Below are 19217 nucleotides of genomic sequence, written 5' to 3'. Positions count from 1 at the left end.
AAAACTGTCTTTGGCTGCGTCTGATTCTAGTCTAGCAATAATATCCCCATCAAACTGAAGTCCAAGCAATTGCCCCCACAGCAAGTTCATCTCTGATAAGAAGTTAAGCATTCTCAATGCTCAGTTTCTGTACCATCTCCAAAAATAGCTGAAGAATCAGAACCCAACTGCTGACCTGATGGTACAACAGGCAGATGATGGGCCAGCTCCCCTTTCACGGCTCTTTGTGTTTTACAATGCTGACAACACTAGAGCTTGTTTTCATAAGTATACTATCCAGATATGAGTCAGAAGGCGTATGAAGAATGTGTACCACTAAGATTCAATTTTTAAAGTCACTTTTCTGTTCAAAACCACACTGAAAAAAAAAAGGGGGGAAAAAAAAGAAAAAAATCAAACCAAAAAAACCCATCCCACAACAAAAATGTGCTAAACTGACAAAACCTATCACTAATAGCTGCCTAAATCAATAGGTGGTCATGTCTTGCACTCTAACTTCAGTGGAGATGAAAAAGTGGAAAGGTGCTTGATGTATAACTATGAAAAATGTTCATTTGGGGAAAGGTTTCAGATTAACAAACCTGAACACTGAACACTATTTAGCTTACAAAATAAAAAAACTAAGTTTATGGCAGCTGAACATAAACCAATTATATTGGTTACTATTCAAAAGAAAGAAAAAAATAAATAAGATTTCATTTTGCTATGGAGACTTTTTGCATCACAATACGCCTGCAAAATGCGAAGTGCCTATGAAGAGGAGAACAGGCACTTGTGAAGTCCACCTTTGAAGTTATACGCATGGCATGGCCATTTGCTGGGCGATCTGTAATTCATACTAGAAAGCAACAGTAGATGGCCTACTTTTCACAACAAGTGATAGCTAGAGAAAACCACATTGTGCCATAGGGAGGGGAAGCACAGGCATAGCCTTCATTATTAATTGGCATACAGAGAAAGAGCAAGCAGAAACAAGACTAGTGAAAGAAAGAAGGGAATTCTCCCTGGAAACATATGGGAAGCACAAAACAGAAGTAATAAAACATTAAAGAATAGGGATACAAACACCAGCATGTCCAGAAAGTGCAATCATTAGTACTGAACATAATGAAAGCACTGGAAGTGCGATTGCAAAGGTTAATGGCTTCTTTTACACGTGTGAGAGAGTGCACAGCAAAAGACTGGGGTATCTAAATAAGAAATGTATGAAAGAGTCTTCCAAGTATCATTTTCTATATAACTCATCAGCCTTCACTAAAGGGAGAAGTAAAGGAAAGCACAGAAAATTCCACTTTGACACCTGTCCTTTAAAGCTGTTTTCATTTTCACAATTTATCTTTGTAGTTACTGCACAGCTGAGGTCCCAAAGCCAAGCACTGTTAGCAAGTCACTCTGGCCATAGACCTGGTGTTCTACTCACTTTAGTGGTCCACTGGACCAACTCCTTTTTTTAATGAGGCACCAAGGCTAATTTTTAGGCTAACTTTGCCATATAAGCCAAATAAATGCTTGAATTCCTAAAGAAAAATAAGCACCCAGACACTGTTGATGTGCCCTCTCCTCAGGAAGATGAGCACAAGCCTTTTCAATATGTTTGGCTATCCTTTTCCTTTCTGGGTGAGCTCTCAAACCACAAGTTGCTGAATGTTGTCAATTGACATTTACAAGATACTTTGGGAAATATTTTTGCAGATCCACAAAGTATTTCCAATGCTGGAAAGCCAGTGCACGTAAACATGCAATTTGAAGAATTATTGCTAAAAAACATTTAATGAACACATTTTCGTAGATCATTACCAAACTTCATTGGACACAAATACTTAGTAATAATGTAGCAATTGTTTCACAGTTGTCTAAGTGATAGCAGTCACCTCTTTAGCCACTTGGTCTTGCTTCTAGTTAAGATCCAGCAAACTTCTTTAAAAGCTGATGGTGTGATGTAGGAGTAGCTTAATGGAATTAAATGGCAGGACTTACGGGCACAAGGAAGAGAGGAAGGAGCGCAGCCGTATTTGTATACACAGTGTTACTGCAAACATAATTTGGCTAGCTGTTAAACAACAGTGAATAGCAAGGGTTGCAAGATATAAAAATGGAGGTGATTAATTCTCTCTTGGCTTGAAAAAATGACTTTGTTTGCCAATATTTTGGCACCTCCTACTGACTAATACAGAAAGGGCCTGAGGATGTAAAATAGTGAAAAATGAAAAGTTTTGCTAGCTAGCCTACATTAGCCTACCATAACAGTAGAGTAAGTGGGAAGGAAAGTGGAAAAAGAAAGATTGATTCCACCGCACAATATTCAGTTAGTTAAATGATGAGAGAAGGTTTTAGAGGGGAAAGGTTATAAGCATAATAACAGAAATGGGAAATAGGGCTTCGTGTGTGAAGTGTAAGTGCCCATCACAAATCTATAAGATGAGATTAATAATGGGTTAACATCTAAAAGAAAACATGTAAGAAATGGCTGCAACCAGTGAATTAGAACCACAGAAGGAGACACATCTCCTTTGCATATCTTCCAGTAAAAGGAGAAATTAGTAAGTTTTACAATGGGTCTGACAAGAGTGTGCCCCCCCTTTTATTTAAACTGCCGTAAATCACATGTATTTCCTTCCAGTGTATCAAGTAAATAGAACAAGAATGGAAAAAGACTGCTGTAAGGGAGAATCAGGCCTCCCCAGCAGCATAACAGTGAAAAAGGGGTAAATGTAAGCAGTTGGTGTCTATAGGACCTTGCTATGCCCTGCATTGCACAAATAAGTGGCTTAAACTCATTTACACCTGTTTACTCTCAAGTGCACTACTATAGTTTACAGACCAAGCTCTGCTTTCAGGGGCAGACTGATAGTACCTTCAGAAACATCACTGGAGTTACTTTGCATTTACAAGGGCAAAAATGAGAGAGAAGCAGCAGACTGAATTCTCTGTCAAACGGGTGCAAAGGTGCAGCACCTCCCTCAGAGGACACTTTTAAAAGCAGCCACAGAACAAAAGCCTCTCTGCTTGCCAGACAGGCATGCATTATAGGAACCACACCCTTCTAGGTAAACATGTACATAGAGCAAATCACTTCTTTTGTGAATAGGGTTTACTTTATCATTTTGAAATGCATATTGCTGTTTCTTGACATATTAGTATGCTTAAAGGAATCATTTAAGAAAATAAACTTATTTGCCTATGTTTAGACTTATTTGTCTGTTATTAATCAAATGTGTCTAATATTTTTATCACATTGTATTTTAAATAAATAAACACCACAATTGCCTCTCAAATAGTTAGTTGCTAGCAATAAAATAAAGGCAAGAAATCACATAGTCTCCTGTGTGATGAGAGTAGGTGGAAAGGATATGTTGCTCCAGGTATACTGGTAACAGACAATGTCAATACCCCACATATTGCGAATTTTCTATTGCTTTGAATGTCAGTGCCCTGCTACAGGTTAAAAAAATGAAGCTGCATATGTAATGAGTGCTTCTTATTGTTACTACTATGTTTTAAAAAGAAATTAGATGGTTCTGCCTGATGATGTAGGGTTTTATAAGAAAAGAAGCTGGTTTTCACAGGAGGCACTGCACTTGGAACACCACCAAGAGCACCGTGCTTGGGCAGCCAAGTCACCGTGTGGTTTTGGTGTTGTCCAAGGAACTGGTGCCACTTGCCCCAAGCCTCATTTTGCACCTACTATACCGTGCTGTTACAGGACGAGTGAAATACCAGCTTTTGTACAACATATGTTCAGTTCCTATAGTAAGTTATTTTTGCAGTTGGAAGGCCTCAGGCATTACTCTCCTTCCATGCCATACACAAACAAAGAGGGCTTACCACAAAAAAGAGCCACTGCTGAAGACTGTAAGGTTTACCTTTGCTCCCTCACTCAAGATCCTAATTTCATCAAGTGATGTCTATTCCTTTCATTTTATATTATATAGCTATAACCTAAAGTTTTCTCCAAGGAGCAACACAGGTCCCTTCTGGTTTTCCCTTACCTTTAAAACTAACAAGGATCATCCAAGACTTTGCCATCAGGAGAATCTAGATGTTACATCAGAAAGGAAATAGATCTTTTATTCTGCTAGTAATCCCTTTCCTATAAAATTTCAATTGATTCAGTCATTCAGTCTCACCTTATTATAGAATTCTTATTGCTACCTGATCTGAGCTAAGGTCAACTATACTTTAAAAATAAATAATGAAAAAGATATAGTGCAATCAACTGGCAAGTCTGAACTGTTGCTGTCTTATTTCTGTTCTCTACCAGAACACACAGGATTTTCAGTGTAGGTGCTTTGCTATAATCACAGGGTAACAGTGGTCTAGAAGGCTCTGAAACTGCATGTGCTGAAACCAAATGTGCAACTTAAAGATCTAGGGTACGCCATCTACATTGCTGGAGTAGGAGTCATCAGAGCACCTCCTTCTTTCTCCAAGCACATGGATGCATAGCTTAGGAGGGATCTTGTTTCCAGCTGCTGAAAGTTTCCAATCAGCTCAGTACCCTTTCTCTGGCTGCAAGAAAACATGGGTATGATGGTGTGGAGGTAGCTGCATCTCCTGCTGGCCCACACTTTGCCATCTGTTTTGGGCCTATCCAGGTCCACGCAATGTCCATTTTCAGTAGGGCAGGTGATTGCCACTCACACCTATGTGTTTGCTGTTCTTAGAGTCTCAGCACACATACAAATCTGGATGGCAACATATCCAGCTGCCTCTGAGGCAGGTACTCCTACGGAAGCCAGCAGTGCAGACACCAGGCTGGCCCTCACACACCGCACAGTTTACTGAAACAAAAATGTTAACGCACATTGTGGGACATAATTTGTATCCACAGATAAGAGAACCTGGCTAAATATGTGGCTCTAAAAGTGACTTGGTATGTGATACAAGTCGCATTAAACTCTTCTCCCGAGTTTTTAAATCAATCTTCTTATCTCCTTTCATGAGGAACTTACGTTAGGAAGTCTACATCAAAGGAAAATATACATTTTTACTTTATTTCAAATGTGTTAACATTATTTATGAAAAACATTTCTGGCCAAAATATCAAAAACCATCTGATGTTCAATTATAAAAATACCACAACTGCATTTGAAACTTTACCGTAACTACAGTCTAAAAGTGAAACTAAAAAAGTGAAAGTTGTTTGTTGTTTTATGCTGCATAGACTGAAAGAAATGCAGAAAGTAAACGAAAAAGCACACATTAACATACATTTATAAAAATCCTTCTTGCATTCTAAGATACCTTTGGACCAGAGGGAAAGAAGGCTGGCAATTTATAACACTTGTGATAGGAAAAAAATATGTGTGTGATCATATAAGTTGTTAGACACTGATTTCACAGTATTCCTTGCAGATTCTGTAACAAACTCAGAAAAAGTAGGAACACGTAGATAGAGATTGTTGTGGAGATTTTCAAAAGTCTAAAAAGAAGGTATGCAACTACCTCCTGTCCATTTGGAAAATCCTGGTATTCAGTCTTACTGTTCTTCTCACAGCTAAATTTCCTTCACTATTCCTTTTCTATTTGGTTATGCCTAATTAACTAACGTTGGCAATACTCAGCCCAAGTCATGCCCACTAAATAGCAGATCACAACAGGAAAACATTAAGGAAGAGGACAACACATCTTGGATTTGATATTTAATGAGGATTCTTGACATTTTCTTCACATGCTTCTAAACTCCATTTTGAGGTTTATGTTTGTAGTGGAGGTGCAGGAAATCAAGTGACTCAATGTGTATTTACTATTTATATAATTACTTCTGTTAAACTGCTTATACAATTTGTGTAAGTAAAAAAAATTCACCAGAACATGCAGTTACACTGTTTACAATTACTCTGTCAGTTGATGCAATTACTATAAATAGGCTCAGAGACATCGCTAATTAATGAAGTTGGAAGGGTAATATAAGAAGAAGTCTGCTACTGCACATCTAGGGCATATATCTTGAGATGTAGAAGGGTGATTTCTTTTTCTGTTGGGCTTTGGCAAGGATATATTATAAAGAACCCTGGCACCCCAAATTCCCCCAAGCTACAGATGCTCAGGAAAGAAAGCAAAATAGTAGAGTTATGGTTTGTTTTTAGCTAAATTTTAAACATTAAGAATGAACTAGTGGAGTGCGTGCACACACGACTGATTTTAGTGGGGTTTATATATGCAGAGTGAGTTGGGGAAGACTGATCTTTAAACCTGGAGCAGAGGTGCCATTTCCCTCTCTATTTTGAACACAGTAAGATATGTTTTATTTGCAATTCTATGTAATTTTATAAACCAAATGTAGTGGATTTCTTTTTCAATCTGGGAATTATTTTTTCAGAGTCACTGGAGAAGAAATGTCGTCTTGTACAAAAATCATCAGAAGAAAATTGTGCATATTAACAGTTCTCTTGAGAGCAATAATAGACATTCTTTACATTTGTTCAGCAAATTTACATCCAAATCAGGAAGATGTTAGACTTGTCTCAGTTAACACTGAAGTATTTGCAAAAATCAATAAGGGAAAGTGTTTTCTGCAGAAGAAGGAAGAGATAACCTTGCACAGTTTTGTTTGTACCTTTTTGGGATACTGTAGGCAAAATGATCACACCATTTCAGTGAACTGTGCATTTTCAGGCACAGAGAAGTAGTGTGTGTCCTGGACAGTAGATCCAGTGAATCCTGTCATATCCTTACAGCTGCATCGACGACAGGCCCAGCTTTGGGCCTCCTGTGTACATAAGCAGTACTCACCAGTGGAGCAGTACTCAGAAGCTTCTCTTACTTTTAAATAACTTTCTGTAAAGTATTCAGGAACATTTTACAACACACACACACAGAGAAAAATTATACTCTTGTGGATTACAATCAGCTTTGTTTCTGCAACAGTAACATCCCCAAACTGGCAACAGTGTGGACACCAAGATGTCTTTCTGTGTTTCCTCCAGCCTCCTGATTTCCTTCATTCCCCAAATACATCTTTACCAAAAAAAAAACAAAATCCACCTCAAAAATCTAAATGATCTGAGTAGCCTTGTTCTCTGCTGATGCCAATACACACTTTATACAAAGCTTACCAAGTGTAAAATACCCTGAATTAGTCTTCAGTTTTCTAGTTCTCCTGTTGCCATTGGCATTAAAGCCCCCTCTCGCCTCCTTCCTCGCAGAGAGATGCTTTGCAAAGATGTCACTGTACAAAGCCCCTTCCCCCTCCGCTGATGCTGGTGCCCCGGTGCAGCAGACCCCTTTTACAGGTAGGCAAGTGGAGGCCGGACGGGATGGCACCTCCTGCCAGAGGCATGGCTGGGGCAAAACACGAACGACGTGCACCCTCCGGCATTTGGGACGAGGTATGATCCCAAGACCTGATGCAGAGCTCGGGGAGACAGCCCCGGCTGTCAGTCCATCTCCACGCTGCCTGAGCTGGTGAATCCCGTTAAGCGGGAGCCTACGGGATGCACAGACTCCCGACAGGGCGGTGGCGGGGACTGTGATGGGGCTGCGCTGTACCCAGCGCACGGCCCCGGCATCCCGCCACGTCCCTCCGGGAGCGGCGCCGCGGGCTCGGGAGCGGCCCGCGGCCCCGCCCCGGCCCGCCCCGTCGGCGGCTCATTGATGAGCCGCGGGCCTTTGAGGAAAGGGCGAGTGCGCCGAAACCGCTGCAAAGCCATGATTTTTCAAGCAGCAGCGCAGCCTGGGAACTTTGCATGTTTCGCCATTTTTCACATCCTGACTCATTTCTGTATCAAAAAACGTGTTCTCTGGAGCTCATCGGACACCCGCCGTCTCTCCCGCCGCCGTCGCGGCAGGCAGCATCCACCGCCGGGCAGCAGCAAGGGGAACTATAGCAGAAATCCCCCGCGACCACGCAACCGCAGCCGAGCCTCGAGCAGCCCCGGCCTCGGCTCCCTCTGAGTCCCCCCAGAGTTCCTTTAATATTTCCAGCGAGAGTTGCTCGCCCCCCGGGGGCCGGTGCCGCTGCAGCCCGCGCACCACGCAGGGAGCGGAGCAGGTGCACCCGCGAGGGCCCACACTCCCCCCGTCGGCGGGAGGCACCTACAAGGGTGGGTGGCGGCGGGGTCGCCTCGGGAGCGGCCGCGCCACCCCACGGAGGGACTCGCGTTCCCCGCCCGCCGCGCACGGTGGAGAGGGGCTGCCCCCCGCCCCGACAGCTCCGGCAGTGAGACCTCGGGGCGCGGGGGGGCTGCGAAGGCGCCGTCGAGGGGCCGCGGCGCGGGAGTGGCGGCAGCAGCGGCGCGAGGCAGTCCCGCCGCTTAAGCGCGGGAGGGGCGGGGCGCGAGGGCCCCGTCGGGCGCGCGGCCCCGGTGCGCCCGCCCCGCGCCCGCCGCCGCGGCACGGGCCCGCCAGGCGCCTGCGCACTGCAGGGGCGCCAGATTTGGCGGGAGGGGGAGTGTCCAAGGGCCCTTTGTTTGATGGCATCTCTGTTTACAGAGTTTACTCTTTAATCTCAACCTGTTTCCTCCTCCTCCTCCCGCGGCTCCTCGGCACTCCCGTGTGCGGCGGCGGAGCGCCCAGGCGCAGCCCGGCAGCAGGGCGCGGCGGCGGGCGCGGGCTCCCCCGTTCTCCTCCCCCAGCGGCCGGTGCGAGGATGTCCCGGAGACCCCGGCACAGGTAACCCGCTGTCTGCGGGCGGGGGACGGCTGGCCCTGCTTCGCTCCGCTCCGCGCCTGTCAGACGCGGTGCGGGACGGGAGAGGGGGAAGGCAGCAACAGGAGACGGGCTTGCCCGGCGGACGGGGCGGCGGGCGGGCGGGCAGGCCCCCGTGCTCCGTGCACCTGGTCTACTCCGCCTCCGGCTCCGAAAAAGCCTTCTCCTTCGGAGGCGCCGGGGGAGCGGCGGCTCGGCGGGACACGCCGCAGAGCCGCCGGTGACGGGGCGGTCGGTCACCGCGCCAGCCGGGGGCCGGGGCTCGCTGCCCGCCGGGGCCAGCGCGGAGTCCGACAGAGCTGAGCGCCCCGCAGCTGCGGGACAGGACAATGTCTGGCGGACTCGGCGGCGGCAGGTAGCGCGTCCCGTCCCATTCATTCATTCATTCATTCCCGGCGGGGTGGCACGGCAGGTGGGCGGCGAGTGCGGGCATCGGGCTCTCTCCCTCGATTGCTTTTTATTTATTCGTGCAGTGGCGGCCCCTTCGCCCTTGGGAGCGCGGCTGTCGCCAGCGGGACTAGTTACGCCCTGCGGGACTTAGCTTTTCACCGGCACACGCCGCTCGGCACATGCCGGAGCGCGGCAGCGCGGGCGGGCAGCTGCAGGGGTCTGCGGGTCCGAAGGAGCGCTCGGCCGGAGCTGTCACCCGTGCCCGCCCTTCTGCCGCTCACCCGGGCGAGGGCGATCCGTGCCGCGCCGGGGGCTGGAGGCGGCGGCGCCCCGGGGACGGCGGGCTGGACGGGACGGGACGGGACGGGACTGGGCGGCAGCGCCGCGTGGCCGCGTCCGTGCCACCGCTGCCGGGCGGGCGCACAGAGCGGGGTTGTTGTCTAATTAGCCAGGGACGGCGGGTCGGACACGTGGAGGCTTTTTCTCTTTCTCTTTGCAGCCCGGCATCCTCTCCTCTTCCCCTCCCCTTTGGCTGGCTGTGACAGGGGAGAAGGTCGCAGCCCTGCCTGTCACTGCCCGGCTGCCGGCCCCGTCCGGCAGGACTGGAGAGCTTAGCGGGCTCTTTTTAAGGAAGAGGGGCTTGCGGTGCGGGAGGAGGCGGCAAACCGCTGGGCGAGCGCCGGGCTGTACTCCCAGTGTCAGAGCGGGGTTGTCGCTAGGGCTGGCGGTGAATCACCCGGCCCATCTCTCCCGAAAGAGAACGGGACAGCCACCGCTGCCTCGCGGGCGCCTCCCGCAGGGACACGGCGCTCCGCCGCCCCGGGCTGCGAGGCAGGGACTGCGCGATGTCCGCCTGATCCGCGGGCGCGGTGCCGGCGGGGCCGCCTCGGCGGGCGCGGGCTCTGCCCCGCGGGGCTGGTGCCCGAATTCCTTCAATCGCGGTAGCAGCAGCGAGTCATTTCCTTTACACCTCCTCTTTTTCTGTTTTTTTTTCCCTCTCCCCCTTTTTTTTCCCATTCTTTTCCCCGTATATCGTTGCACAAGCCGGTTGCCCGGGCGAACAGCGCAGCGCTGCTGGGTGGGCGGGGGGCTCCAATCCGCTGTCCCGGCCGGGCGGAGCGCCGTGCCATACCGTGCCGTGCCATCCGCGCCGCGCCGCCCGGGTGGAGGCTTCGGGCCTTCGGCCGGAGGTGCAAAATAAAGTTTTAGAGCGCCCTTGAGGGACCGGTTGGCTGAAGAAGCTACCGAGCGTCCCGAAATCCCGAAAAAGGGCCCTTTTCTCCTGCTGGAGAACGCAGTGGGGTTTGCTCGGGACTGCGGTGCCAGCGAGGCCCCGGTTATTTAAATAAATCTGTTACAGTACTGGTCCCACACTGAAGTCCTTTAATCTGTTCGCCGCTGATGCTGTGCTACCGCTGCAGAGCGGCGTTTCCCTGTGGTGCCCGCACGGCGCCGCCGTGCAGGAAGCGCCGCCAATGGATGCGTACCTGGTGGTTGCTGTCTACGAAACTCATTTTCAAAATGATACTTGGAAATTGAGCCACAAAGCTTCCTTTGGCATATGGGCAGTGGCGCAGCTGTCTCTGTGTGTCATTGAGAAAAGCGAATGCAGTTTGAGCAGCGGCTGGGGACGGAGCTGCACTCGTGGCAGCTGGAGCGTGGGAGCTTTGCTCAAGCACGAGAGGCTCCAGCTGCCAACGAGGGGTGCCTGCGGAGTGGGAGCTTCAGTCAGGGCTTACCCTAAGTGGTTACATGGGCTGGGGAACAGGGAGTGAGCCGTGGGGCTGCAGGACTACAGCATGGTGGGGGCGAGTTGAGGGTGGCCGCGATGGGCTGGGTGGGTGAGTCAGGGGCCAGCTGGCAGAGACTAGGGGAAGGCCACGCGCATCACAGTAGGCTGTGGAAAACTTCTTACACGTAGCATAATTTTCATGGCACATGCCATAGGCCAGAAAACGGGATGGAAGGTGTACGGTGTGATTAGCCCAGTACTTTAAAAGAATGTATGTTCAACAGCTTGCATTTTGGGGGTGTTTGCGTCTTGACTAACAGTCCCTGTGCTTCACTGCAACTTAATTTAAAGTAATCTCCTGAAAACAGGTTAACAGCATAAACAATGCCAGGTAATTTTATTACAAAATAACTTTTCTTTTAATGTCTTAGTCATACCTTAACACACCATGGCATGCCGTACCATCAGATATATCACAGATTTTAGTCTCGCAGCATGACATTGACTCCTTTCTAGCACTCGTGGCTAGCATCTCTTAGTTGAAGTATCAGAACTGCTGCTTATACCGTAAAAGTTAGAAATAAAATACTGTCCACCAGAAAGGCACCTCTTGTTGCAAAACACTCTCTATTAGTTTCAGTTAGCTAGGTAGAGCAAGTGCCATTTGTGAAAAGACTAATGGAGTCCTTTTTACCCATAGATAGCCTCTGGGGAAATCCCTTAGTCATGAATTAGGTGAGAAGCAGAATATTTCAAAAACAATGTGAGGGATTTAGAAACAGAATAGAGGTGATAAAGTATTACGTTAGAGAAATGGAGGGTATGAAAGGGTTCAATCATTCATTTGTTTGTTGCAAGATATTAAACATACTTGTGCTCAGTCCTTGTCTGTCCAGACCCATAAATGGAAGGCACATTTTATACGAGAGCTTATAGCATGTTAATGCTGCCACTTACTGTCTGTACTTAATTGTAAAAACTTTTGTCTTTGCATATAGGGTCCATAACCCTTTTCTCAGACAAGGTTAGTATTGTTTAACTTTTTGTATTTGTACACAGTCTGTTTTATTATGGAGCAGTATAAATATCTGCTGTATAAAACATACAAACCCACTAATATTTTTCAGAATGTATGGCATGAGTTAAAGATCTTAAACATGTGCTTCTGTACTGGACACAACCTCTAGTTCTCTTTATTGTCCCAAACATTGTGTTTTAATTTGAAACCTTCATTGGTTGAAAGTTTGCCAAATGTGTAATTCACCACTGATCTAACATTAAGAGCAGGTCTAAACATGCACAGTAATACGAAGGTTGCCAGCCCTTTGCTTGTATCTGTGGATACCAAAAACAGCAGAACCAGTTCAGAATACTAGAACAACAGAATGCAGAACAAAATCTTGTTGTGCAAGTTTTAAAACTTTTATCTGTGTAACCTTTGTAAGGATTGTACTGGGTTTTTTTTGTGCTTTGTAATTAAGCAGCTCAAATCCTCATATTCCACTCTGTCTCACTGTGTTACTTTCTGCAGTATATATAGTAGTGATGACGATGAAGAAGATGTTGAGATGTACGATCACGATTATGATGGTCTGCTCCCTAAGACTGGAAAACGTCACTTAGGAAAAACCAGGTGGACCCGCGAGGAGGTAGATCCAAGTTCATTCTTCTCCTGCATGTAAAACGATAGAGAGCATGGATGACATTCTTCTCCGACTTGCTTCATGTTCTTCACCATGTTGCTTATCTGCAAACTGACTTCACTGACAGTCCCATCTGTATCAATGAGGACAGCTTTTCTGACCCATTAGCTACATTCAGTCTTTTGTTTAACTTTGAGAATTGTTCTTGCATTTTAAGTAAAATGTATGAATACAATTTTTTTATTTCCGCTAAGCTCTGTGTTGCGGGTTTGTGATATGTGGGTCTCTGTGTAATCCTTCTTGGAGAAACAGGTTCAGAGTCACCTGTAGCAATGCTTGATTGTTACTACTTGGCTCTTTTTGTTTGAAAACGGTTGCTATGAGAGAACTGACTTGAGTTCAGTGTCCCACAGCAGCAAACAACTGTGGCAGAAACTGCTGCAGTCCTTCTGTGCCATTTGAAATTTGCACTTTAATTGCACCATTATGATTCCAAGTGGAAATAAATTAAAAGCAGGAGGAAAGAAATCCAGCAGTATCAAAATTGAGCATTCAAGATGTGTTTTGCTTTTGAAGGTCAGAATATGTTTTAGTCATGATACCCTTGAGCTCATTTCTGGGAAAATTGTGGTATCAAACTCCTTTGCCAGTTGGATATCCTTTGGCCATTTAACTGGTTTGAGTTTATTGTGAAATACGTTAATGCAGTTCTTGAGTTATGTTTTGACTTCTATCTAACAATGTATATTGTATTTATATATTGTATATATAAATAGTGGCAGGTCATCTCTTGCAAGCCTTTTTTTTCTTTCTTTTTTTAAAAAATCATAATCTGCTCTTACGAAGGTGGACATGGTTGTAATGTGGCCTTGGAGGAAGGAATGGCCATTGTCCTGTCACATGAACTGGGAACCTACTGGGAGGTGCTAACTGGAGAAGGAGAGGCTTATTGTCCTCCTATTATCTCTTGGGGCATTTCTCATTTGTTTTACGCTATCTCAATCTTTCCCAGTACATGACATTGGTTTCTTTTGTCTTTAGGGTCTACCTTTCTGGCCTTATCATTAAAAATACTGGGCCAAATTTCTTGCTATTGCAAGTGTGCCAAATTCCCTCACAGAGAACAGGAGAAAAAAGGAGCCATTAGTTTTATTGTGCATTCATTGTACATGGATAGGCCATGAGCAAATTACGGGGACCCCCATTACTTGCAAGACATATAAAGCTTAAGGCTATGATTTTCAGAGGTATCCAGATATCTAGGTGCCTGAGTATTACTGAATTTAATTGTTATTCTGATGCCTGACATCTGAACATCCATGCCCTCTTCTAAGTCCAATCCAAGAGTAACAGTTACAGTGCTTTGAGCAGTAAAACGGGAATGTGTAGTGTGAGTCAAAGAATAGCACAGAAGTCAGTCTTTCTCCTGTAGCACAGTGAAGAACTGTGCAAAATCCACTGGAGTAGAAAAATCTCCTGTTTTAGGCAATTGAAAGTATGACAAGTGTACAGACCACCCTCTGGTACACTCAGAAAACAAAAGTAGATGCATAAAAAGCTAGAAAGACAAATTTAAAAAAAAATTATTTCTTTTGCATTATAAGAGATTTCAGTATTAATTATGTCTGGTCTTTTTTAATGATTCAGGATGAGAAATTGAAGAAGCTTGTGGAGCAGAATGGCACAGAAGACTGGAAAGTCATTGCTAATTTCCTTCCTGTAAGTGGATATTGGTTTCTGCTTCCAGGCCTAGTGACAACTCTTTATCAGAGGTTTCCCTCATAAAGGGGAAGGGGAGTGGTTGCTTTATAGTTATATTTTTGCGGGAGATAGAAAACCTCCACAGATGGAGACCTTAACATTTAGTTAGGTTACTGTAGAAACTCTTACAATTTTTTTTTCTTTTAACTTCTCAGAAAGAGTTGGAGAAAAATTGAACAAGCAAAAATGGGGGGTGGTGGGGTCTTCCGCAGTAGATGGTCAATGTGACACTGAAATAAAATGTCTCAGCACAGTGAAAAAAATTGCTTTGGTGAATTGTAAGTGTGGTTTTGAAGATAATTGCTTTGTGAACACTTTGGCCGTTGCTGAAACTGTATATGAAAGCATGCCAGCTATTGTGCAGTTGAGGAAGATTAAGTTTGTGTAGTTTGGGTGATACAGTCCTCACTGCAGAAGCGATGGAAGTCTATCTCTTCAGTGAGCAAATTGATAGTTGAGCACCTTTTTCTCAGACTTACTGTATCACTCCGTGTTTTTTGGTAGTCATAGTTAGCAGTGAAATAGGTCGGGAACAAGTATACCTAAATAAGAGCGTTCTCACTCTACATTCATCTTGTCTAAAGAATTATCTACTTTGCGTATTTTACATTTCGCTAGAATCGGACAGATGTGCAGTGCCAGCACCGATGGCAGAAGGTACTGAACCCAGAACTTATTAAAGGTCCATGGACTAAAGAGGAGGATCAAAGGGTAATCAGTTTTCCTTTCTGTCTGATTAATGCCTTACTAGCAGATTTCATGTGTTGGGGCAAAACTCCTGGAAGCTTTGGTGGTCTCAACGCTAATGTGGCCAGAGGCAGACTGTATTTGTTTAGTGCTTTCTAAGTTTGCTATGCAAATAAATTAATGTTGCTTTACAGCACTGTAATGTAGAATTGCAGTCTAGAAATGCCTTAACTGTTACCAGATTTTTCCTTTTGGGTAAAAGTAGGAATGGGAAATGGGGAGCCTTAATTGTCTGTTAGTTTTACTGTAGTAGTTTTGAGAAATGTTGTTGAAAATACTGCTCCACCACAGAAAAAAATTCATTGATTCATTATGCATCATTAAATACAGGCAGTTTTTATGTCCTTCTTTGAAGGTAATAGAGCTCGTGCAGAAATACGGTCCAAAGCGCTGGTCTGTCATTGCTAAGCATTTGAAGGGAAGGATTGGAAAACAGTGCAGGGAGAGGTGGCACAACCATTTGAACCCAGAAGTGAAGAAAACCTCCTGGACAGAAGAGGAAGATAGAATTATTTACCAGGCACACAAGAGGCTGGGAAACAGATGGGCAGAGATTGCAAAGTTGCTGCCTGGACGGTAATGACATATACCTTTAGCTCTTAAATAGGAAAAAAGGAAAAAGCTGCAGGTCTGAGCAGTCTGTTTCGGTCTCCTCAGGCTGCACTTTGTAAATCGAAAAATTTTGGAATCAAAACCTGGGAAGCCAGTGACACTGATGTGCGTTTTTCTCAGTGGGGAACTGCGCTGTTTGGTCAGTACATGGAACAGTATGCTATTTTTACATTCTTTTAATGTTTGTCATAGGTAAAAAGACCCTGTAACTAGAGCAAGACCATAACAATTTCCTAAATGTCCATGCAGTCTTATTTCTGCCTATGATGACTCAAAATTTAAAGGTTCATATTTAAGGGATCAAACTCTACAAGGGGAACATAATTTGCATTCAGTGAAGAGTACGCCTTCAACATGAAATCCAGTCTCTTTATTCAAAGTGATTTAAGAGAAGGCTGCTTCAACTTTTGTAATTGCTCCTGAATCATCCAGATGATTTCAACCTGTTAAAAATCAATGTATGAATTAGGTGAAACTGACTTCCACAAACTCTGATCCTGGAAATATTTGTCTTGTTGAAAGCCTATGCACAGCTTGCATATACTTTCAGAGATTTAGTGTCTTATTTACTGTGATTAAAAGTGACTCAAAGTGTAGGCAAGGAAATAATGGAAATAACGTAAGCAAGAAAGAGGTTTCCCTTCTTACTTTTATTCCTGCTATTTGGTAAAACATCTTCAAGATCTAAATATAATGCCTAAGGTCATGATAGCCTTTTAAGTGGGCATTCGCTAGGCTGCTTTCACCTTCTAGAAGAAAACAAGAAAGGAATTAGCCCTTGGAAATATTTTTGTAGCTTCCACACATCACAGATACTGCTTTCAATGATACTGTGTGGTGGTGATGTTTTTCAAATAGAGGAGATGTTTCTCTTAAAATCTCACAGACTTGGTAAGTTTGCTTTTTCTGACTCATATATGTGAAAATTTGAATCTCAGTTTTTCTGCATCTAAGAAAAATCCCAACAGCTTTGTTTACCGAATTGTTATGTGCAGCATGGTATTGTCATTGTCTAGGTGGAGTGCTGGAAAGTTGCTTGGAAGTTAGTCTTTTCACAGCTGTTCTTCACAGCCTTTCTTTCCAGCAGTGAGATACCATAAGACTCCACTGAAATATTAACACCTAGAAAGATGATGTTGGCATCCTTTAGAGTAGCCTCAAAGGGTGTTAACATTTGCTGTGACCTCATCTCATGGGAATGAGGTGAAGATGAATTTCTTACAGTTTGAGGATGTAAGGCATAGAGATTGCTTTTAAAAAGTACATAAACAACCTCAGCCTGTATTTATTTTTCCACTAACTTTTGTACTGAGCACCTTTCAGTTGAGAGTAGAATTTGTAATGGCTGGGGAAGGTAGAGAAGAACTCAGGGTTTAAATAGATATGCCAACAGCAGTTCCCTGCCTATTGACCCGTCTGAATTGAAAATGCTCATTTTTGAAACTCCTCAAATGTATGTATTTGTGTTGCAGAACTGATAATGCTATCAAGAACCACTGGAATTCCACCATGCGCCGAAAGGTTGAGCAGGAAGGCTACCTGCAGGAGTCTTCCAAAGCCTGTCACTCCTCAGCAGCTGCTGGCTTTCAGAAGAGCAACCACTTGATGGCCTTTGCTCACAACCCGTCGCCATCTGCCCAGCTGCCAGTAGCTGGCCAGCCCCCGCTGAGCAGTGACTACCCCTACTACCACATCTCTGAGCCACAAAACGTGAGTGCTGAAGATGTGCTGGGGGTGGTTGTTTGGCTTTGTTGAATAGGGGGGTGCAATTTAGCCATACCTGGTTTTGAGGAGCATGAAGGGTGTTCTCCCAGTCTTGGGGGACTTCTATGTGTTTGATGTCAGATGAGCACTTCTTTGACTTTTACTTCAGTCAGTGATGAAAATATGTACATTTCAAACTGATGGGATTCAGGGATTGGAATTGGGTACAGCGGTTTTAATGCCTTGTAAGCAGTTAACGTATTTCTCAGTGTGGTGAATATAAAATTTCTTGCAAATCAGTTGAATCTGGCTAGTTCTGTGTTCTATCAAAATCTCCCACATTCCCTTCGGTAATATTCTGTTTGTGGGTTGCCTGTTGGAACCAAGTAAACAAGTATTGTTTTTAATCAGATTCCTTTTCTATTAATGATTAATAATGAAACGGGCTCCTGCTTCAGACAGTTGCGTTGTAGTTTTAGATGATAATAAATTGCATCTTTTGCTTTTTTCACTTCAAAGTAGAAAATCCCTACAAATGTGTCTATAAATTATTCATCTTTTCTCATTCAAGAAGGGTAAATATTTCATATATGAATGTTCTTTCTTCCTCTGTAATGCTCACTCTCACATTCCTGAAAAACTGTTTACTTTTCTTGTAAACATTGTTAGGTTTTTTGCTGTTTCATCTCCATAGATTGTAAATATTAAGTACTTAAAACTTAATGTTAAGTATGTTTAACATGTATAGTATGTATGTTTAACACAAATTCACAATGCAAGCAGATAATATGATAGAAATAATAACTTTTAGTGTCTTTTGCTTTTTGGCCTAGGTTCCTGGTCAGATCCCATATCCAGTAGCACTGCATGTAAATATTGTCAATGTTCCTCAGCCAGCTGCTGCAGCTATCCAGGTAGATAACTTGAACCTCATTTCAAGAGTTAATTTCTTAAATATTTGATAAATCTAAATGCAGATATCGTACATTAAGGAAACATTCTAATGTATTAAGTGTGGTGAAAAGAGAAAATGGGGAAGGTGGGGGAGTTCTAACATGGTGAATAATTGCTCCTTCTGAAGTGGATTTAAAGCACAGTAGTTGACATATGGTGTGATGGCTTTCACTTTCTCCATTTCAAATGTCTGTACTGAAATTCAGCAGGGACTTTGATAGTGGAAAGCACAATTGACATTTGTTTCATCTTTGAGTCTAATTTGGCTGTTATAACCACAGGTCGGCAAGCCATAAGCATTTTAGTTGCTACATCCTATCAGACCTTTATCTTTTCTTTTCCCTTAACTCTTAATTTCAGAGACACTATAATGATGAAGACCCTGAGAAAGAAAAACGAATAAAGGAATTAGAGTTGCTACTAATGTCGACTGAGAATGAACTGAAAGGGCAGCAGGCATTACCAGTAAGATTGTCACTGTGTGCTTGGATGGAGGGATAGCAGCCTTACCCCAGTGCTTGTCTTTTTAACTTTTTACTTCCCCTCTGCCTTCAGTACTAATCAAGGCTCTATATTTCAGTTTTAAAAGGATGAAACATAGCACACATATAATCTACATTTGCTTCATAAATTCTTCTATTAAAAACAAACAAACAAACAATTTGCAGGTATTTTACTTTGCAAAGTGGGAGCAGGACTGGGGTCTGTAACATAATGTAATATTGGAAGCATGATGATTGTACAAAAATTAAAAATCCTACAGATCTTTAATCAATGAGATCTGCATTTCTGAAAGTGTGCAATGGTTCATGTGATGAAAATGTAGTGCCTGTGCATTAGATTTTTCTCCTCTGTTGTATTCTTTCCTTCAGCTGTGTTTTTTACACTTTGTAAGCTTTGGACTTGGTGCATGTTTGATAGTCTGTTTTACTTCTCCAAATAATGTTAGATTCTTCATAACTGCATGTGTGGAGCAAGTGCTGGCTATTACTGAATTCTCACACTTCGTTGTATATGCCATTGGA

The 19217-nt window shown here is 44.2% G+C and overlaps 1 protein-coding gene across 3 annotated transcripts in view; it reads left to right on the top strand.

The window, feature by feature from the left end:
• Positions 1-8457: 8457 nt before the first annotated feature.
• Positions 8458-19217, top strand: part of MYB (MYB proto-oncogene, transcription factor) — a 28532-nt gene continuing 17772 nt past the window's right edge. The window contains exons 1-8 of one of the 3 annotated variants that reach the window (XM_027683150.1): positions 8458-8613; positions 12303-12420; positions 14062-14133; positions 14794-14886; positions 15278-15498; positions 17007-17244; positions 18072-18152; positions 18553-18657. In XM_027683150.1, coding sequence (XP_027538951.1) covers positions 8591-8613; positions 12303-12420; positions 14062-14133; positions 14794-14886; positions 15278-15498; positions 17007-17244; positions 18072-18152; positions 18553-18657 — 951 coding nt within the window. In that variant the 5' untranslated portion in view covers positions 8458-8590. The remainder of the gene's footprint in view (positions 8614-12302; positions 12421-14061; positions 14134-14793; positions 14887-15277; positions 15499-17006; positions 17245-18071; positions 18153-18552; positions 18658-19217) is intronic. The other 2 variants (XM_027683141.1, XM_027683159.1) reach the window with 2 other exon arrangements.

The sequence above is a fragment of the Neopelma chrysocephalum genome, unplaced genomic scaffold (assembly GCF_003984885.1).
Source record: "Neopelma chrysocephalum unplaced genomic scaffold, ASM398488v2 Primary Assembly neopelma1_23, whole genome shotgun sequence".
NCBI lineage: Eukaryota > Metazoa > Chordata > Aves > Passeriformes > Pipridae > Neopelma > Neopelma chrysocephalum.
Note: the sequence above shows the minus strand (reverse complement) of the source record. Positions and strands in the feature narration are given on the sequence as shown.